This window comes from Scyliorhinus canicula, chromosome 14 (assembly GCF_902713615.1).
Source record: "Scyliorhinus canicula chromosome 14, sScyCan1.1, whole genome shotgun sequence".
Taxonomy (NCBI): Eukaryota; Metazoa; Chordata; class Chondrichthyes; order Carcharhiniformes; family Scyliorhinidae; genus Scyliorhinus; species Scyliorhinus canicula.
Window position 1 is genome coordinate 34,202,067 of NC_052159.1, and position 22,875 is coordinate 34,224,941.

At 44.5% G+C, this 22,875-nt stretch overlaps 1 protein-coding gene across 2 annotated transcripts in view; it reads left to right on the plus strand.

Annotated features, from left to right (window-relative positions):
* The first annotated feature begins 10,046 nt into the window (after positions 1-10,046).
* LOC119977267 (LHFPL tetraspan subfamily member 6 protein) overlaps positions 10,047-22,875 on the plus strand; it is a 211,968-nt gene continuing 199,139 nt past the window's right edge. The window contains exons 1-2 of one of the 2 annotated variants that reach the window (XM_038818006.1): positions 10,047-10,330; positions 11,022-11,537. In XM_038818006.1, the coding sequence (XP_038673934.1) occupies positions 11,150-11,537 (388 nt within the window). In that variant the 5' untranslated portion in view covers positions 10,047-10,330; positions 11,022-11,149. Of the gene's footprint in view, positions 10,331-10,568; positions 10,714-11,021; positions 11,538-22,875 lie in introns of those variants that run through there. The other variant, XM_038818007.1, reaches the window with a different exon arrangement.

Sequence of the window (22,875 nt, forward strand, 5' to 3'; positions counted from 1 at the left end):
TGACATTTGCAATCACCTTCAGACAGAAGTGGCGATTGAATGATATATCCTGGCCTCCTCTTGTGGTCCTTACCATGACGTGGAACATGTTGTGCACAAATAATAATAATCATTTTATTGTCACAAGTAGGCTTGCATTAACACTGCAATTAAGTTACTGTGAAAAGGTGGTGGAATGAGAGATGATCAATGATTTGAAGAGGAAATCGGATGGGTGCTTAAGGGAAATTAACCTGTGGGGCGAAGGGGCTAGAACACAACCAAGACTGTCGGATTATTCTGCAGAGAGTTGGCTTGGACTTGGTGGGTTGAATGGCATCCTTCAGTGCTATAATAATTCTTTAACTCTATGATTCTTCTGGAGATAGTTTAACCACCTCCACTTGACATTCAATGGCTTTGCCATCACCTAATCCCCCACCATCGGCATTCTGAAGGTTACCATTAATCAGAAAATTAACTGAACCAGCCACACAAATGCTGCAACTGCAAAAGCAGTGCAGAAGATGGGAGTGCTTGGAAAGGCACAAGTCAGGAGTGTGATGGAATACTTCCCATTTGCCTGGATGAGTGCAGCTCCAACAACACTCAGTTCACTTGATTGGCATTCAACCATCACTATAAACATTCAGTCCCTCCATCACCAGCATACAGTCACATCATTGGACAGCATTGACCAGATGCACTGCAACAACTCACCAAGGCCCGTTCAACAATGCCTCCCAAACCCCTGACCTCTACTGCAGGAGAAGAAAGACAAAGACAGCAGCCATGTGGGAACACAAATACTTGCAAGAACCCTCTAAATCATACCCGTACTGACCTGTGATCATATCACTGTTCCTTTATCTTTGCTGGGGCAAAATTCCTAAACTCCCTAGTAATCTCACAGGCTGCTCACCATTGCCTCCTCACGGGCAATTAGGGATATGCAATAAATGCTGGCCTTGCCAGCAATGTCCACATCCCATGAATGAATTTGTAATATGGTGGGGTGGGGGATCAAATTGAGAAGGGTCTTAAAAAAGCAATTGGGATCTTTGGCTGTATAAAGAGTGGTACAGAGTACAAAAACAAGGAAGCTATTCTAAACATGTATAAATCACGAGATAGGAAGCAGCTGTAGTATTGTGTCCAATTTTGGGCACCATGTTTTGGGGCGAGTTAAGACCTTGGAGACAGTGCAGCAGAGATTACTAGAACAAGAGGCTTCAGTTATGTGGAGGGATTAGAGAAACTGGGATTGCTCCTTCAGAGAAACATGGGGCAACATGGTAGCATGGTGGTTAGCATAAATGCTTCACAGCTCCAGGGTCCCAGGTTCGATTCCCGGCTGGGTCACTGTCTGTGTGGAGTCTGCACATCCTCCCCGTGTGTGCGTGGGTTTCCTCCGGGTGCTCCGGTTTCCTCCCACAGTCCAAAGATGTGCTGGTTAGGTGGATTGGCCATGCTAAATTGCCCGTAGTGTCCTAAAAAGTAAGGTTAAGGGGGGGGTTGTTGGGTTGCGGGTATAGGGTGGATACGTGGGTTTGAGCAGGGTGATCATTGCTCGGCACAACATCGAGGGCTGAAGGGCCTGTTCTGTGCTGTACTGTTCTATGTTCTAGTAGAGGAATTAAAGAGGAAATTTAATTGAGGTATTCAAAGTTATGAAATATTTTGAGGGAGCAGATAGGAAGAGGACACAGATTTGAGATAATTTGAGATGATTGGCAAGAGAACGAAGAAGGAGAAGGTATTCCTTTTGAGGAGTTACCTTGTTAATATCCGGAATGCATTTCCTGAAAAGATAGCAGATGCAGATCCAATCAATTTCAAAACCAATCTGGACAAATATTTTTTTTAATTCATTTATGGGATGTCGGCTTTGCTAGCTAGACCAGCATTTTTTGCCCATCCCTAGTTGCTCTTGAAAAGGTGGTGTTGAGTTGCTTTCTTGAACCGCTGCACTCCCTGAGGCATAGGTACAGCCACAGTGCTATTAAGGAGAGAGTTCCAGGATTTTACCTCAGTGACAGTGAAGGAATGGCAATATATTTCCAAGTCAGGGTGGTGAGTTTCTTGGAGGGGGCCCTCCAGGTGATGGTGCTCCCAGGTATCTGCTGCTCTTCTCCATCTAGATTGTAGTGGTTGTGGGTTTGGAAAGTGCTGCCTAAGGAACCTTGGTGAGTTACTGCTGTCATGTAAGTGTCCCTTTAAGAAAGGTTTTTGGCTTATCACATGGCTTCAGTGATGGCATTGAGTGGGTGGAGCTGGACTGTGGGTCTGTAAGCTATTTTTGGTTTCTCTTTCACATTTGGCTGCTACAGACTCAGACAGAGTGTTTTGGCCTGTCTCTCTATTTTCACTTTAAAGAGTTGTTCCAAGAAAAACCCATTGATTTATAGCTGCCTGATGTTTTGGGAACTTAAAAGATATAGCTTGCTTTCCAGAAAGGTGTTTTTGGTTTATATGATTTTGTTTTTGAATTGGAACAGTTAAAGGGGAACTCATTAAGGGTTATACATATATTACTGTCACTGTGTGGGTTCTTTATGTTTGTAATTGATAAAAATTCTTGCTGTTTGGTTATATATAAATGTTAACTAAATTCATAGAATAAAGCTAGTTTTTGATTAAAGTGTTGAGGTAGACTGTTGAATCACTCGTCAAGTGAAGGGCCTTGTGCTCATCCTAGCCAAATTCAACAAAAAGTCATAGGTCAGGTGAACTCCATAACACACCTTGGAGTTTTTAAACACTGGCCCATAACACTGCAGTGATTCTTGTAGATGATACACTGCTCAGTTAACTGGATAGCTTGTTAATTATGCAGAGCGATGCCAACAGAGTGGGCTCAATTCCCAAACTGGCTAAGATTATTCGTGAAGGCCTTGCCGTCTCACCTTGCCGCTTGCCTGAGGTGTGGTGATCCTCAGGTTAAACCACCATCAGTCAGCTCTCCCCCTCCAAGGAGAAAGCAGCCTATGGTCATCTGGGACTATTATGACTTTACTTTTTCACACATTGCTGCCACTGTTCGTCAGGTGGAAGAATTGAACGTTTGTGGAAGGGGTAGCAGTCAAACGGATGCTTTGGCCTGGATAGTGTCAAGCTTCTTGGGTATTGCTGGACCTCATCCAGGAAGAGTATTCCATTACACTCCTGACTTGTGCCTTGTAGATGGTGGACAGGCTTTGGGGAGTCAGGAGGTAAGTTACCCGCGACAGGACTCCTAGTCTTTGACCTGCTCTGTTAGCCGCAGTATTTATAAGGCTGTCCAGTTCGGTTTCTAGTTAATGGTAACCCCCCAGGATGTTGATAGTAGGGGATTCAGTGATGGTTATTCCATTGTATTTCAAGGGGTGATGGTTAGATCACCTCTTGTTGGATTGTTAGAGATGGTCATTGCCTGGCACTTGTGTGACGCGAATGTTACTTGCCACTTGTCAACCCAAGCCTGGATATTGTCCAGGTATTGCTGCATTTGGACATGGACTGCTTCAAAATCTGAGGAGTTGTGAATGATACTGAACATTCTGCAGTCATCAGCGAACATACCCAGGTATGACCTTTTGATGGAAGGAAGGTCATTGATGAAGCAATTTAAGGAGCAGCACAGTGGTGCAGTGGTTAGCACTGCTGCCTCATGGCGCCGAGGTCCCAGGTTTGATCCCGGCCCTGGGTCACTGTTTGTGTGGAGTTTGCACATTCTCCCCATGTTTGCTTGGGTTTTGCCCCCACAACCCAAAGATGTGCAGGGTAGGTGGATTGGCCACGTTAAATTGCTCCTTAATTGGAAAAATTAATTGGGTACTCTAAATTTATTTTTAAAATGATGAAGCAACTGAAAATGGTTAGATCAAGGACACTACCCTGAGGAACTCCTGCAGTGATGTACTGGAACTGAGATGATTGATCTCATCCATCTTCCTTTGAGCTAGGTATGACTCCAACCAACCAGCAGATAGGTTTCCCCCTGATTCCTATTGCTTCCAGATTTGCGAGGGCTCCTTGATGCCATACTCGATCAAATGTTGCCTAGATGTCAAGGGCAGTGACTCTCACCTCACATCTGGCATACAGTTCTTTTGTTCATGTTTGAACCAAAGTTATGATGAGGTCAAGAGCTGAGTGGAACCCTGGTGGACCCAAACTTTGCATCCGTAAGCAGGTTATTGCTGAGAAAGTGCCGATTGACAGCGTTATTGATTACCCCTTCCATCACTTTACTGATATTCAAGAGTGGACTAATGGGGCGATAATCGGCCCGGCTGGATTTGTCCTTTTCCTTATGCACAGGACATACCTGGGCAATTTTCTACATGGCCTGGTAGATGCCAGTGTTGTAGCTGTATAGCTGTATGGGAACAGCTTGGCAAGGGTAGCAGCAAGTTCTGGAGCTCAAGTCTTCAGTACTATTGCCGGGATGTTGTCCAGGCCCACAGCCTTTGTTTATCCTGTGCCTTCAGCCATTTCTTGATATCATGTGAGTGAATCGAATTAACTGAAGATTGACATCTGTGATGCTGGGGACCTCCGGAGGAGACCGAGATGAATTATCCACTTGGCTCACATAGCCGAAGATTGGTCCGAATGCTTCAGCCTTATATTTTGTACTGGTATGCTGGGTTCCTCCGTCATTGAGGATGGGAATATTTATTGCGCCTCCTCCTCCAGTGAGTTGTTTAATTGTCCACCACCATTCATTTAGGTCTGATTCGTTGGTTGTAGAATTTCTTAGCTCTGTCTATTACTTGCTGCTTATGTTGTTTGGCACACATGTAATCCTGCGTTGTAGCTTCACCAGGTTGACACATCATTTTTGTGGTGCCTGGTATTGTTCCTGGCATACTCTCCTGCACTCTTCATTGAACCAGGCTGGATCCCCTGGCTTGGTGGTAATGGAAGAGTGGGGAATATGCTGGGCCATGAGGTTATAGATTGTGATTGAATACAAATTTGCTGCTGACAGTGCACAGCACTTCATGGAAGCCCAGTTTTGAGCTTCTGGATCTGTCCTAAGTCTTCCCCATTTAGCTCGGTAGTAGTGCCACATAACACGATAGAGGCTATCCTCAATGTGGAGACAGGACTTTGTCTCCACAAGGACTGTGTTGTACCATACCGATACTGTCATGGACAGAAGCATCTGTGGCAAGCAGGTTGACGAGGATGAGGTTAAGTGGGAGGAAGAGTTGGGAGAAGGTATGGAGGAGGGGTTCTGGTGTGAGGTGCTCTGGAGGGTGAATGTCTTCACCTCGTGTGCGAGGTTGGGGCTGATACAGCGGAAGGGAGTGTATAGAGCACACCTTACAAGGGCGAGGTTGAGCAAGCTCTTTGAGGGGGTAGAAGATGTATGTGAACGTTGCTGGGGAGGCGCCGCAAACCACGTTCATATGTTTTGGTCCTGTCCAAAGCTGGAGGATTACTGGAAGGAGGTTTTTAGGATAATCTCTAAGGTGGTGCACATGAAACTGGACCCGGGCCCTCAGGAGGCCACATTCGGGGTGTCGGACCAGCCGGGGTTGGAAATGGGCGCGGAGACTGATGTTGTAGCCTTCGCCTCGTTGATCGCCCAAAGGCGGATCCTGTTAGGGTAGGGATCAACCTCTTCACCCTGTGCCCTGGCGTGGCGGGGGACCTGCTGGAATTCTTAATGCTTGAAAAGGTCAAATTTGAACTGAGGGGAAGGATGGAGGGGTTCTACAATTTATGGCCGTTATTTATTATGCACTTTCGAGAATTTGATCACATCAAACATTAAGGGGGTTGGGGGCTGGGAGGGTTGGGGGAGGGGGACTGTATGTGTAAATAGTGACTATGGGTGATTCCTAATTCCTATTTGTCATTTACTTATGCTAACATGCGGGCCAATGTCTGGGGTTTGGTGGGAGGATGGGATCTTTGTTATTGATATGGGGATTGACATTACATTCATGACTGATTATTGTTTATTATTGGGTGTACGTTTGGGAGAAAATGTGAAAAACAAGAGAATAAAAAATATTTTTTTTAAAAAGCATGTTTTTCCCCCCTTATTGGTTCCCTTATGCGTGCTGCATTCCCAATCTAACATCCAGTTTGCGGTGGTCCTACCAAGCCACCCTTGGTGATGGGCATTGATGGACATTGAAGTCCCCCACCCAGAGTACATTCTGTGCCCTTGCCTCCCTCAGTGCTTCCCGCGAGTGGTGTACAACATGGAGAAGTACTAATTCTTCAGCAGAGGGCGGGCAGTACGTGGTAATCAGCAGCTGCTTTCCTTACCCATGTTTGACCTGGTTCTATGAGACTTCATGAAATTAAAACATTTTCTTGACTGAAGATTAAATATTTGCAGGGCAATGTGGGGAAGAATAAACGGGGGAGTGGGACTAATTGGATAGCTCTTAAAAAGAGCCAAGGCAACCATAATGGACGGGCAACTGTCCTACTACCAACTGTTCTGGCTTGAGACAATTCACACCTCTTTAACCTGGGGTTACCCCTATCTCTGGATCTGTAAAGATTTGATTACCTGCAAATGCTCGCATTCCAAGCACTGTCTGGCATCTTTGAATTTGTCTATATATATGTTTCTGGAACATACCTCTTCATTCACCTGAGGAAGGAGCTGCGCTCCGAAAGCTAGTGTTTGAAACAAACCGGTTGGACTTTAACCTGGTGTTGTAAGACTTCTTACTGTGCTCACCCCAGTCCAACGCCGGCATCCCCACATCATAATGGACTGAACATCCTCCTTTATATGTTGTAAGATGGTAAGATTCTATGAATCTATTAGACTGCACAGAGACTGAACTGGATACCAACCCAAATCCTGTCGCTTCATGTTTGCTCCATATCTGCAGGCTGCATTCAGAGCGCAAATTTTGAGGACAAACAACTCCAAGATAGTAGATGAGAATGTTACGGAAAAAATATATAATCACTCAGCCATTTAAGTTAGTAACTCTGACATGCAGACAAGATGGGGGGGGGGGGGGGGGGGGGGGGGGGACGGGACGGGATGGGAGGGGAGCAATTCAGTCTTCACACAGTCTAAATATCGTGTGAGCTGGCCTTAGCTAGAGTGCTTGTGGTTAGGGAGGCAGATTTCCTCCCTAACCACAGTTTCCTTGGCTGAGGTCAGCAAACACAACACAAACGAGAGATCAAAACCATCCATTGGCATCAACATGTGTGGTTCCCACTGAGAGCAGAGCTGGGTTTGACATTGGTATCTCTGCAGCTGAGTCACCTACTAACACTTGTTGTCACAGTTGTGAAACATAGCCAATTGTGTGAGGTACGAGATAGTGCCCCATGACACAACAGTGTATAATGTAAGAAGTATTATTTGCCATAAATAACTTTCATATCCATTTATGCTAATGAATATGATTTTGTAGTATAATCCTGTTGGCTCGCTGTCAAAGTTGCTCTATTTTTATTGCCTGGTAGATTTGACAATACAGATGAACATTATCTGAAGTTGCAATCGCAACTTTATTTGCATTGGACATGCTTGAATTTCATGCAAAGTCATCATGATCATTTTGCCAGTTTGTCTGTGGGTCTTTCACAGATGCCCCACCAAACTGATCTTTACTTGAATTCCTTTTGGCCGCCTTATCTCTAAGACACACTTACAGAACAAAAATTGAAAGTACCAATGATCCGACTATCTGCATCCTTTTGGGGACAGGGGTCCCGATTTCTGTTACCCTTTGTGAGAAAATGTGCTCCATTATTTCCCTCCTGTATGGGCCTGGCTCTCACTATAGGATTATTCATTCTTCATTTCCCCACCAGAGGAAACAGTTACTCTGCATCTGTTCGATCATAGAATCACAGTGCAGAAGGATGCCATTCGGCCCATCGGGTCTACACCAGCCCTTGAAAGAGCACCCTACTTAATTAAATATTTTTAATGTCTTAACACTTTGTTTGGGCCACACTCCATTTTATACACTCAGGAGAAAATGCAGCATGTTTATGTAGCCTGTCCTCATAAATTTATCTTTTTAAACCCTGGCTTTATTCTGGTGAATCAGCACCACACTCTCCAAGGCCAATATATACTTCCTGGGGTGCTAATCACAATTGTCAAAGTTTTCAGTTTTGTTCACTGATAGTGACATCGATTTAAGAATTTCTCTCAAGGAGAGCCTTGATGTTTCTGTCAGCACTCTTGCAGGAATAATGTTGGCTGTAGCGCTGAGGACCCGGGTTCGAATCCCGGCCCTGGGTCACTGTCCGTGTGGCGTTTGCACATTCTCCCCATGACTGCGTGGGTTTCAGCCCCACAACCCAAAGATGTGAAGGTTAGTTGGATTGGCCACGCTAAATTGTCCCTTAATTGGGAAAATAAAATAATTGGGTACTCTCAGCGCCGGCCCTAGGGTTGCTGGCACCCTGGGCAAGCTGAACTACGGCGCCCTTCGGGGGGGCGGGGCCGGGGGGGGGGGGGGGCGGGGGGCGGGGCCGAGGGGGGGTCGGGGCCGGAGGGGGGGGAGGCTTGAGGGGGGGGAGGCCGGAGGGGGGGGGGGGGAGACCGGGGGCGAGGCCGGGGGGGGGCCAGGGGCGGGGCCAGAGGGGGCAGGGGGGGGGCCGGAGGGGGAAGGGGACGGGGCCGGGGCGGGGAGGCCGGAGGGGGGGAGGCCGGAGGGGGGGGGGGCAGAGGGGGGGGCCGGAGGGGGGGGGGCTGAGGGGAGGGCGGAGGGGGGGCGGAGTGACCACCGGCGAGCCTGGATCCATCCGCCATGTTTGTGCGGGGCGGCCTGAGGGAGGGCGGCCACCGCGCATGCGCTGGTTGGCACCGGCCCAACTGCGCATGCGCGGGACCCGCACTCCTTGATGGCGCCCCCTAGCACATGGCGCCCCGGGCGACTGCCTGAGTTGCCGGTACCTTGAGCCGGCCTTGGGTACTCTAAATGTATTTTTAAAAAAGGAATAATGTTGGTGCTCGCAGGTTGACCTGTCAGGGGAGGGTTGAGCTTGTCCCCTGATTTTCCTTGTGTCGACCATTTTGCAAGCTAACCACAGCCGAGCTGAGCCAGCTCTCCATCAGCAGAGGGTGGCAATGCACCTTATCGCCATTCTCTCTCCACAGATGCTGTCTGACCTGCTGAGATAGTCCGTCATTTTCTGTTTTCACTTTCAACACTGTTGGGCTACAGAACCCCCCCATCTAAAGTGTAGAAGGAAACTTTGCAGCAGCATACAGGGACCATTACCAAGTATGCCTCTATGGGGTGGCACAGTGGCAAAGTGGTTAGAACTGCTGCCTCACTGCTCTAGGGATCCGGGTTCAATTCCAGCCTTGGGTGACTGTGTGGAGTCTGCATTGTCTCCCCTTGCATGCATGGGTTTCCTTCGGGTACCCCAGTTTCCTTCCACAGTCCAAAGATATGCAGGTTAGGTGGATTGGCCATGCTAAATTGCCCTTAAGTGTCCAAAAGATTAAGTGGGGTTGCGGGGATGGGGTGGAGGTGTGGACTTAAGTAGGGTGCTCTTTCCAAGGGCTGGTGCAGACTCGATGGGCTGAATGGCCTCCTTGTGCACTGTAAATCGTATGATTCTATGATAAACAGGAAAGAGTCAGCAGTTACATTGAGGCAACATCAATGGTGGCAACAAAGTTTGTCTGGGAATAAATGTATCATCAAGGATTCATTTACTGCACAAGTGTACACAAACACTCCTTCATTGCGTAATAAGCCTGCAATCAAATAAAGAATTGACTACACAATAAATGTACAGTCAATGGTCCATTCACCTGCACAGCCACAATGGACTGAATGGCCTCTTCTCCTCTGAGATACAGCGATTGAGATTGTAAGGGATGGAAATGGTTACTTCTTGGGCTTGCAGCTTTATCACTTCTTACTTTGCTGTGAAGTCCCTGTGCACTGACCGTGTGTCTGTGTGCCAGTGAGTGGCACTGCTGCCTCACAGCGCCAGGGACCCGGGTTTCCAGTTTCCTCCCACAGTCCAAAGATGTGCAGGTTTCGCTGGATTGTCCATGCTAAAATTGCCCCTTAATGACCAAAAAAGATGTGCAGGGTGGGTTAAGGGATTATTGGGATAGGGCGGTGTTAGTGAACTTGGTTGGAGCGCTCTTTTCAGAGGGACGGTGCAGACCCTCCTGCACTCTACGGATTCTGTGACTTGCTATACCGATAAAAATGTGAAGAGACTCTCTCTGAAATTCACGTGTTCCCCTGTGAGGGGCTGGGTGGCTGGCTGTGTAGGCGGGGTTTGACTCTGGGAGTTTGTGTGTGATTGACCGCGCCGGGTTGAGCTGACAGGAACATCATTTTTCTCTCTCTCTCTCTCTCTCTGAGTCTATAGCTCTCCTCCTCGGAATGTGAGTGCAGAACATTTCCTGTCGGGATTGCGGTCGAACAGAAGCGGCCCGTTGAGCCACAGGACGGGGATTGACTTGGGAGGGAGGGAGAGGGTGTTGAGTGGTTACTGCTTCAGGCGTTTAGAGATCCGGGAGGCAGACACAGAGAGAGTACAGCGATTCTTGTGGGGGCACTGGGATCACAACGGAGGCAGCCAGCCTGTCCTGGAGGCAAGTCCTTTTCAAAAATTCAATCTTTTCGCATCCCCGGCAGGTTTCGGGGAAGGTGTAAGTAACAATTAGTCAATTTCATCAATTGGCTGAATGGAAATGCCACTTTTTGTTAACGCCACGTTAAGAGTTTTTTTTAAAAATCGAGCGATTGTGATGGTAAACAATCCCAGGTAAACATCTTTCAAGTTTTTATTAACTTATTTTGCCTGGTGTGAAATTGAAAGCGGCTCAGCCGGGCGCCGGTGGGGTTTCCCCCCAAAACAATCGCTTCTCGGCGATTTGTTCCCGAATCATTTCCTCGACAAGCGGCGATTCCCATCCTCTGGTTTTTGTTACCAAAAAAAAACTTAAGGTCGCGCTCCTTAAACAATCTGCTGCTGCTGTCAAACTCAGAGTCCACAGTTAAAGTGCGAGTGGGAACTTTTTTAAAAAAATGATAAAAATGCAATGTGATAAATTTGCTCTATTTCTTTAACAGGGTCTGTCAGAGGGGAGGAAGGCAGAATGCTTAAGGATCTGCTTTGAAACCACTCCGAAGTTCAATGGGATAATTGCTGGTTGGAGGTAACCCTGCAGGAAAAGCCACGGAAGTTGCTGGGGGGGGTGATGTCTTCCAGCCTGACCTGCGCCGGGATGCTGTGGGCACTGTTGTCCCTGCTGTCTGCTGCCGCCTCCTGCACCGGCTTCTTCATGCCCTACTGGCTGCTGGGCTCCCAGCTCGACAAGCCGGTCAGCTTCGGCGTGTTCCGCCGCTGCACCTACCCGGTGCGCCAGGAGGGCCAGCTGCAGTCCGTGGTGATGGTGGAGCAGTGCGGCAGATACGCCTCTTTCCTGGGCATCCCCAGCCTGGCTTGGAAGATCTGCTCGGTGGTGACCGGGGTGGGATGCGGTCTCCTCCTGCTGGTGGCGCTCACCGCCCTGATGGGCTGCTGTGTTTCCGAGCTCATCTCCCGGACGGTGGGCAGGGTGGCTGGAGGCATTCAGTTCGTGGGAGGTAAGCACTGCCATCAAGTTCATTACTATAAACATATCTCCATCTCCTGCTTTAACTGCATGTTCAATACATGATGTATGATTTAGTTGACTGCAGACTATCAGTCCATAAACTTGCTGTGAGGGCCACTAATTCTCGCTCAAACATCAGATGCACATCTATAACAAATGCACAATGAAGCCCTCCTTATCTGCCCATGCGATGTTCTGGATCTGAATTGCAATATCCAGAATCATAATGCTAGAAACATTGGGGAGGTCAGGCAGCATTCATGGGCAGCAATAGAGTTTCTACACTTACAGTTGTCCTTCCTTGCCTTCATTGGTATATTTAATTTTACTCCACAACTTTTCTCCGCTCATAAAAGTTTGTGTTGGCTCGATGAAGGAGCAATTTATCTCGTGCCTCACCTTCTCCCCTGCACATTGTTCTTTCCCACCAAGATGATGATCCAATGCCTCGTTTGAATGTGCTCTCTCCAGATCCTAACCACTTGCTGCGTGAAATCACATTGCTTCTTTTGATAATCAACTTAAATCTGTGCCCTCTTATTTATAATTCATCCACCAATGGAAACTGTTTCCCCCCCCCCTATCTACTCTTTCCACGCCCCTCATGATTTTGAATACCTCTGTCAAACCTCCTCTCAACACCCACTTCTCCGAGAAAAACGTTCCCAATCTAACGATGCAACTAAAGGTCCACATCCTTGGAACCTTTCTTGTGAATCTTTTCTGCACTCCCTCTAATGCCATCTCATTGATGTTCAATATTACTGGGTAAATTGGCAGCCCTGTTTGCCTACAGCACAATAGATGTTACATTTCAAAAGTAATTCATTGCTTTTGAAGTGCATTGGATGTCGTAAAGCCATGAAAAATATTTTAAAAATGCATTTTTTTTGGTAATACATTGGGAATAATGTTGATGGCGCAAAACCTTTGACATCTAATAGTTTCAGTCACATTTATTAAGATAGGTGGTAAAGCTGCTGAGAAGCATTATGGGTGTGAAATAGAATGGTCGAACAGTATTACTGAAGTTGGTTTGACCAGAGCTGGTAATGAGTCACTGATGAATAGAGGTTGACTAGGTTGGGAAGAACCCAAACTGCTTATATTGTCCGTTAGAAACTGGATGATGCCAGATCTAGAAAGCACTGATCCCTAAAAGTGGCAATCACCTTGCATTTTTGTTGCATTTGAAAGCAGTTTCTGTAATATCTGACTTTAATCAAAACTGAAAGAAACACAACTGTGCAATCAATAATAACATTTTTTAAAAGTTTGTGGAACAGAGTTATACCAAACTGAAAACTCCAATATTGACGCACAAACAGGACAGACTGCATGCACCATTATGTTTGGTTGTTGACAGAATTACATGGGTACAGACGGCTTGAGGTCAGTTGAAGCCAAACACTGTGGTTATGTGTAGTAGATTGGAACCTGCATAAACACATGTAAGATCACAACATGGAATTCAGATGCAGCATTGCCAATGACTCTCGCAATTGTATGGGTTTTCTTTGAAATTTATTTCTTGGTGAATATATCAAAGGTCTGGGAAGGTTCTGATGTATATTGACACTACTGTTGAATGTCTCTCCAAAGCTCAAATGAAATGATATCCTTCAGTGTTAAGTGAAGGATTTGATATGCTTTGCCACATGCAGGCTGCTGGGATAATATACATGTAACATATCTACAAGTAAATTATAATCAACCATATGAGCTTAGATTGATAAGATCATCTTATTGGCTCTAACGTCTGTGAAGTTTCAAAACATTTCTCCCCCCTTCCCCCACCTCTTAATTTTGTCACATCTTCTTCCAAAGGCTCTGACTTGTGATAGTTAGTAATTCTGGAGACGCTGCCTGTCCTTTGACACCTTAGCCAAGTGGATTATTTTCACATGTGAGCCAGACAGTGAGTTATTCAAGCAATTAGCAGCAAGAACTCTGGAAAATCTTTCTGATATCTTGTCCAGAGATATTAAGCTAAATTGTAACATTCCAACCGTCATTCCATGTAATCAGTGTTGTTTAGTGATATGTAAGTGATCATTGTGATATCTAAGTGATATATGTACCCTCTAAACATTTTTGGAAATTGCGCATGAGTATTTTTGGAGTTTTTAAAGCTCCATATCATCAGCTTAAAGTTGCACTGCAGTGTCGGTTTGTCACTGGTATTTATGTCACTGGTATTTTTAAATAAAATCCTATTTCCACTGTTAAAGTATAAAAATGACAAAGTGATATCACAATACAACTTTAACCGACCTTGAGCTTCAAAAACTACAAAATTCTATGGAAATACAATGCTATTTCCCCTCTGGGAAAAACCCACATGCCAATTGCTGACACTTTGATCAGCGAAATAGTGAATCTCAATAATAGTCCTATATCAAAATAAATTAATTGTACTTACTTTCTGAACGTGATAAATGCGAGTGTGATTTTCGTTTTGGAAAACTCACTTGGCAGCGTAGGCCTGGCCGTGGTTGATTTGCAAGCATTTCTGTTTCATTCATGCTCATTCTCAATGTTTGTGCTGGAGGATTAATGACAATGGATGATACTTATTGTTTATGTTGCTGTTTCCGCTGTGACTGCCAAGGTTGGATTCAATAGGGCAAGCATTTGACCTTTATGCTCAGTTTTGCATTGGGTTAAATCAGCAACAGAACTTTCTTGTGTTCTTTGAGTGGGCTGGCTTACTGCACAACCCTCTCATCTCTGGATCATTTTTTGCATCTTCCATTCGCTACACCTTTGAGATTTGAATGCTTTTGGCATTTGTATTGTGCAATGAAAATATCCAAAAAGATGGTCAAAGTAGTTAGATCACAGAACTGAAAGGGAAGTGAACTATTTACCATCCCAGTATAAACACATTGATGCAACTGATATGCAATTAACCTGGACCTCTTGTGAGGGCGAGGGTTATACATTCTAATTCAGGCCTTGATAAGGATGGATTTTGGAGTTCAGTTTGCATAGGATTTGCACCAATATGGATGACAATTCTATACCAAAAATTTATTCAAATACTAAGGAGAGATGGCAATTCACGCTGATGCGAGACAAAGGAAGTAGGTGGGTCGGGACATTCAGGTAATAGCTTATTAACAGGTTTTGTTCATTTTGAAATTGGATAGTTCCAAGATTGTTACAAATGAGTGAGATATAGCCAGATGCTAACATACTAGAAATTTGATTGTCAAATAATGCGTATGTAGGTTAATGAGCAACCCAGTATTAACCAGATGACACTGTTGATTTTTTTTACAATTCAGCAACGTGCATTAATTTCCTATCTCCACTTTTGTTGCATTTTCACTCTGGTAATCATGCAGAAAAGTAAAGACATTGAAAAAATACAGTAAAGTCATGTAGTTCACTCGAAAAAACATTGATTTTGATTGAATTTCAGAGTTAACAACGCCCACTGCTTGACCTCAGAGTTATATGGAGTTTTAAAGCACGGGATTTGCACCAGGCCGGGTAAGGGCCTGATCTGAATTTCCTGCTGACTTTAGTTGGAAATCGAAACGCTTTGAATGCATTGCACAGGGAATTTAATACATTGCAGCTCATGAATTGACTCAGGCAGTCTTCTATATAAGGCCTGTGGGGAATATCATGTTCAGTTTGTGCCACGCTGCAGGGCTGAACGTATAAATTGGATTTAAGTCTAGCAGACAGTACAATGGGATGATACAGCAGCCTGTGACTTACTCTTATATATTTATAGCCAATGTTGGAGACAGTGCAAGATTGTAGCCTTGAGGCATTCACCCCAATAGAAGGGAGCTGAGGGACTATGCTATAACACATGCTAATGATTTATAAATGGCTACCATATGTCTAGTTCAGGCCTTTCAATGTGTGGATTTCATTTTAATTATTAGAAAAAACATTCATTTTACCTGCAGGTTTTTCTAAAGAGCAAGGTGCAGCAGTGATGGTGACAATACTAATTTAACATAAACTTGCTGATTTGAGTTCTGAATATTGCACCAACAGCTTTGCCCCTCCATTGATTGGAGTGAGCAGAGAATTTCTGATTTCAAACTTGCGTTTACATCACACGATCTCACTCAGTTTTCAACAAAGGTGCTTAGACTTGATGCATTTTTGAATGTCTGCTGCCCTAGTCCACTTCCTGTGCCAAGCAACATGAAACATGGCTGCGTTCTGATTTTTGGCAGAGGGCAATAGGAGATTTTCATAGAATCATTGAATTTACAGTGCAGAAGGAGGCCATTCGGCCCATCGAGTCTGCACCGGCACTTGGAAAGAGCACCCTACTTAAGCCCACTCCACCACCCTATTCCAGTAACCCCACTTAACGTTTTTGGACACTTAAGGACAATTTAGCATGGCCAATCCAGCTAACCTGCACATCTTTGGACTGTGGGCGGAAACTGGAGCACCTGGAGGAAACCCACGCAGACACTGGGAGAACGTGCAGACTCCGCACAGACAGTGAACCAAGTGGGGAATCGAACCTCGGACCCTGGAGCTGTGAAGCAACTGTGCTAACCACTGTGCTACCATGCTGCCCTCATTTTCATTAGATCATTTGCACCAATACAGTATAGAAGCCTGAATTCAGAGATTAGTAATAAAGGACTTATGCTATTTATGTTAGCAACTGTGAATTGATGGCTTTAGTGCAAAGTCAGAGGTTTCGCTCAGTCGCGTAGCAATTCATTACATCTTTTGCTTCTCTGCATGATTAGACTCAAGTACCAATTTACCTCTTGTTATTTCCTCTGTGTATGTCTATATGAATTAATCAATTGCTGGTGTAATGAACATTACCCTTTCGATTGTCCTTACATTGCAGCCTTCTCTCCTGTTTAAACTAGGAGCAATTAAAATTACCAGCAGCAGAACTCACTACCACAAGTAAATAAAGCCAAAAATGAAGGTTAACAAAGAAGAAAATAACTTTATCTCATCACTTTGTGCTACTCCACATATTCCTTCAATATAGTTCAAAAATAGGAATGTAAATGGGCTAAGGGATTTCTATGTGAACCTGATTTCCCAATGGTCTTTCAGTGGAGATCGCAGCTTTATTGAAATTAAAACCTTCATTCTCACTTATGCATAATTATGGGAAGGCAGTATATGCATATGTGTGCATGAACACTTACCTGTCTGGATTTCATGCAGATGGATTGATGAAAATGTCTCCCCATCCGTATTCACGTCATGGTTGTTTGCCAGCTTAATTTTTACCCAAACTCTGATGTTGTAGCTATAGAGCCCACCCTAATAAAGCTATGCAAATGGTTGGCAAAATCAATTTTTGGAAACTGGTCACTGAAGCACATCCCATTTATTTCAGCGAATCTGTGCACTGGAATGGATTGGATTATGTTTATTGTCACGTGTACCAAGGTACAGTGAAAAGTATTTTTCTGCGAGCAGCTCAACAAATAATTAAGTACTTGAAAAGAAAAGGAAATAAAAGAAAATACATAATAGAGAACATTCATAATAGTTTGAAATGTTTGAAAGCATTGATATAGAGGGGATGGGACAGGTCGAGTATGGAGGAAGGGTGACTTGTCAGAGCTGGGTCATGAAGGTCACTAATCAGCAGGGATTTCACAGCAGAACAGGCTGCTGAGCATCACACACTGTGCATATTTCAGTTCTGATCTGATGCTTATACGTTTGAGCTGTGTTGGCAGCCGAAGCGCATGTCCTTGACTTCATTTTCCTATTTCTTTTCCATAAAATGATGTCCAATCAACTTAATGGGTCACGCCATGGCATCTTCTTCTCTTTAACTCAAGTTGGCAGACCATGATCTGAACACTTGGCAGGGGTCGTTAGATTTGATTGGAGTTTGCTCTAGGCTCTTTATGGTTTAATAGTATTTCAGTCTTTGTGACTCGGGTATTTGTACTCCTTCACGCAATCTCGTTTTGTGAACTAGTCATGCAGAAATGAAAGTATATGCTAAATGTTTGGGAGGTTGTTTCTAAAATCTCAACTTCATCCACGTTAATTTATGTTTGCATTTTTTATAATCCGCATTCTTTTTAGATATTGTGGGTATTCCAGATAAATGTTTATTTTTGCTTTTTAGTCCAGGCAACTTTCTCTGACCGGTATCTCTGCCTAATCTACTCTTTGGTGATTCTGTGGTGTCAGCTGTGGCTCAGTAGTCGTACAGTCTTGCCTTTAAAATCAGAGGATATGGGTTCAAGCTGGAACACAGAGACTTGAACATGTAGTCTAGGGCGGCAGTTCAATGCAGCACTGATGGAATGCTGCATTTCTGGAGATGCTACTTTTCAGATATACTAACTGGAGGCTCTGTCTGCCCTTTTACGCAGAAGCAAAATATTCCATGGGTGCAATTCCCCCCCCCCCCCCAACGCCGGGTGGGAGAATCACGGGGGAGCCGGGCGTGTCACACCATGCTGCCCAGCACCCGCACACAATTGTCCCACCCACCCACCCCCCCCCCCCCCCCCACCACCCCCAAATGGCACGCCGAGATTTACGGCTGGCCGCTCGGAGAATCGCCGCTCGCTGTTTGTAACGGGCGAGCGGCGATTCCTCGGCCCGCATGGGCCGAGCGGCCTGTCCAATACGACGTGTTCACGCCGGCGCAGACCACGCCTGGTCGCTGCCGGCGTGAACAGCGCGGGAACGCTGTGGGGGTGGTCTGGGGGGTGGGGGGGGGGGATCGAGCACCGGGAGGTGCTCAAAAGGGGTCTGGCCCACGATTGGTGCCCACTGATCGGCGGGCAGGCCTCTCTGAAAGATGCACTCCTTTCCTCTGCCGCCCCGCAAGATCACTCCGACATTGCTTGCGTAGCGCCCACGGGGAGGACGTCAACCGCGCATGCGCGGGTTGGCGCCGGCCAACCTGCGCATGCATAGGTGACGTCATTTACGCGGTGCTGCATGTAAATGACGCGGCGCCGCTCCTAGCCCCCCAGGGGTGGGAGAATATGGGGCGAGGAGCGGTCTCCGACGCTGGAGTGAAACACTCCGGTTTTCACTCCGGCGTCGGCACTTAGTCTCCCGTTGGGAGAATCCCGGCCCATAGCTTTGAGGCAGAGCAGCAAAGCTCTGCCAATGCTCTAGCTAATATTTATCTCAGAACCAACACTGCTGAAAAAAGGTTATGCTGTCTTTTATACAATTGCTTTTATAGGACCATGGTGCTTTTATGGGACCATGGTGTATGGAAGTTGGTTGACATACTTTTGAAAGGTTACAACAGAGACCACATTTCAAAAGTACTTCATTGGCTGAGAAAGGTGTTATATAAATGTATGTTCTTTCTAATGGATGCTGAACACTGCCTGATACATTGGCCAAGGCAGCACGGTGGTGCAGAGGTTAGCACTCACGGCACTGAGGACTCGGGTTCGATCTTGGCTTTGGGTCACTGTCTGTGTGGAGTTTGCACATTCTCCCCATGTTTGCGTGGGTTTCGTCCCCACAACCCAAAGATGTGCAGGTAGGTGGACTGGCCATGTTAAATGAATTGAGTACTCTAAATTTATATTTTAAAAAATGATACATTGGCCAAGGGGCTGTTATTCACGCTGGAGCATCAACAGGCAAGGGGACACCAGTGCCAACCTTAATCTTGCCCTCATCTGTCTTCCACCACATATATAAACTTACAGTAGGAGCATTAATCAGAGCATGATTATATTTTTCCTTCCAAAGTTGCAATGCCAATTGTAATGTTCTTAACAGAAAATAGCTATTTCAGCTCAGGTTGGTGATTGAACTGGGGGCTTGCTGTATGACTCTGCTACTCACTGTACAAAAACTGCCTCATTAATTGAAGAAGCAGTTAGATAAATTTCAATTACCTTTTTGTCCAATACGTTATGCATGGGATCTCCTCCGAGCAGGCAGGAAAGGCCAGTGGGAGAGCCAAATAATAAAATTAACAAAACTTTCCAGCATTGACAGGCACAAGTTACTTTTAATTCAACACTTCTTAACTCCCATTAGCTGATTGTTACAACTCAAAATTTCTACTTTCTTGTGTTATTTATGTTGCTTAATTGAAATGAAAACACCAACTTGCATTTGTAGAGCACCTTTAACATAGTAAAAAGTCCTCCAAGTGCTTCATTCGAGTATTATGAAACCGAGCCACGTAAGAGGATATCAGGACTGGTTACGGTGTGATTCAAAATTGCTAGTGACAATAAATGGCTGTAGATTGTACAACAGGCCATCTGTTTATTGTCTTAGTTATGTGGTGTTGAGAAAATGAAAAGTTTGGAGAAAGTAAATTCCAGGTTTTGGTGCGAAGGGCGAGCATGGAGGGAGGATCAATAAAAATGTAACAATTTACAGCCCATGTATATTTGACCATATGGACTGAGATTCTCAGAAGGAATCTCCAGACGGTCCGAGGAAAGCTCAGCTTTGAGATTGCTCTTTGCCATCCTGGTATAATTGCCTTTGTGTTTCACCACCCAACTCATCAGGACCACTTCTGTAAGATATCAGCTTGTCACAGACGAGGTACTTTGTAAGCAAAGCATTGCAAGTAGGGTAGAATAGAACAATTAATGGGAGACATTGTGAATGTCATAAACAAAACAAGTAATATGCAACGGCATTTTACCAATGGAACAGGGATCGCAGTGATAACACATTACACTTAACAAGTGGACATCAGCTCTATATACGTGATATTGTAATTTTAGTTCAAGCATCAAAAGTATTAAAAGGAACTTCAGAATTATCTTCTGAATCACAATTTTAATTTCACAATTTTTGGTAATATTGTAATTATTGGTTTGCAACATGGTTTTCCATAATGCACAGCATGAATCTTTTATTAAATTTAGAGTACCCGATTCATTTTTTCCAATGAAGGGGCAATTTAGCATGGTCGGGGACAATGTGCAAACTTCACACAGATAGTGACCCAGAACCGGGATCGAACCTGGGACCTCGGCGCCTTGAGGCAGCAGGGCTAACCCACTGCGTCACCTTGCTGCCCATGCTATTCCTTTGTTCACTGTTTTAATGGAAGGCAGTTGGCCATTTAATGTAAGTGGTCCAACATGTCCTTTAAACAGTGCATCATAGACCCCACAAAGACCACGTGTGATTTGTGCAGCACGAGATTCCTAGGTAGGGGGCGGAGGCCACCCAGTTGGAGCTCATTAAGGATTACACATAAAAGCCGGCCCAAGCAGGTCCCTCAGTTGGTGATTGTCCCAACAAGGATAGGATTGAGAAATAATTACTGCCATGAGCAAAGTATTGTACATAGTTCAATAAATCCTTGTTCCACTATCGCTGACTTCCTCAAATCATTAAACAATGAACAAAGGATTGTAATATAATCGTATTGAATACTTTTAATGCAAAAAACACAAATCTGTCATTCCAGGCATCTTGTTTTTAAAAAAAAATCAATTACAGCATTTCTTTTTGGGGGCAACTATTTGAGAGTACATAATTGGAGTAAATATACAGCTCACACTGAATTTGCCAGCAATTAGTCAGTTTGTTCTGGCGCTTTAAAACATTTTATCTCTATTTAGCCTTTGTCTCAGAACGAACTGGGTTATTGTATAATGTTGTTGCTTCTTGATACCGTCGCCCCCGCCTGCTTTCGACTTAGTCTCATTCCGAGCCCATCTCCTTTCGTCACACTTCAAAGGATTTGCAGATTACAATGTTTCGGTTTTCTTTTAATCTTCTGAATATGCAAAGGCGGGTTTAAAAATCAAACTCGATGTGTAACAAGTCTGAATGCTTTGTTCCTAGAAAACTGATGTTAAAAGTATTGTATGCTTCTGTACTTCACAAAACCCAGTTTGTGGTTTAAAGAGGGCATCTTGTACAATTGTTTTTAATGGTAATCGAGTTGACTTTCTGACTAAATTTACATTCTCATTTAGAAGTGCCAGTCTGGAGATTATCACTTGCTATATTGGTGCATGACGCACAACATGAATGGATGTCATTCCTTTGTTCACTGTTTTAATGGAAGGCACTCGGCCATTTAAAATAAGAGAACCAATATTTCCTTTAACAGTGAACAAAGGATTGTCGTATAAACATATTGAATGTTATTAATGCAAATACCACAAAAGCTGTAATTCTGGGCATCTTGTTAAAAAAAATTTAATGACAGCATTATTTGCTGGGGGCAACTATTTTGAGTATTGGAAGAAACAGAATACAGACTGCAGCTGTGCTTTCTAATACAATTTCTCACATAGCACATGGCACAGTGACAGATGCGATACTCACATTATCAAGTCTGTCACCACAGCTGATCTAGAGAGAGCTGGAACTCAGCAACGAGTGAGCTATTTAAAGTATCATATGAATGGAGTAGGGCACAACATTAAGTCAGTTTAGAAAAATATACAAAAAGTGAAGAAACTTCTTTAAAGTATTTACAATAGTTCAAAGTCAGTTATCTTTGTAGTGAGTCTGACTTAAAATATTTGCGTTGCTCTCCCACTGACCTTATGCAGGAGTGTCTGACCTCTTAGAGCAGTGAGTTGTATCAATGTGGCTTAATGTTTGGTTGAACCATGTCTGATTAAATAGATTTTGACTCGGGCAGAATCATATCTATAGTCTACCTTTAAATCTCAGTCTATTTTATCTTTCATGGGACCATTGAGTCAAGCTATTTAAATCTCCTTCATACCTATCTGTCTACTTCTTTCTGTTTGCTTTTACTTTTATTTCTCTTCTTTCATCTCTTTTACCTCTATCTGGTTGTAAGCTTCTGTTAAATGTCTTTGTTACTCTCCATCCCACTCCTTTGTCTCTGTCCGCCCTTTTCTGCCTGTCTCTGTCTCCTGACCTTTAGTCTTTCTGTTTTCCTAGTTCACTTCAGACTCTTCTTCAGTTCTGTAGTTCCCTGCCCACCCCCTCTTTTGCTTTTCTCTTTCTTTCTTACCTCCCTTCTGTTAGTGTCATTGCAATTCTGTGATAGCATGGGAGCAACATCAGGACACAAGTAAGAGCAAAAACATCAGGATTTGAGTGAGTGGGTAATTGCACACCAGTGGACATTTTGTGAAGAGAGAATTTGTCTCAGTTGTTATGGTTTAACTGTCAATTAAGGCAAGGTATCGGAGGATCACTGGCACTCTTGGAACTGTAACTCACAAAAAGTTAGCTTCAGGACAGGAGGAAGAGTTTAAAAAAAACAAACACAAGAAATGTCCTTTCAGAGTAGTTAATGACATTTACAATGCAGAGATTAATAACATTTGAAAGTACCTGCTGTCCATTATGTGGAGGGTTTATGTAATTGGATCGTATTGCCCTGAAGTACTCAGAGGATT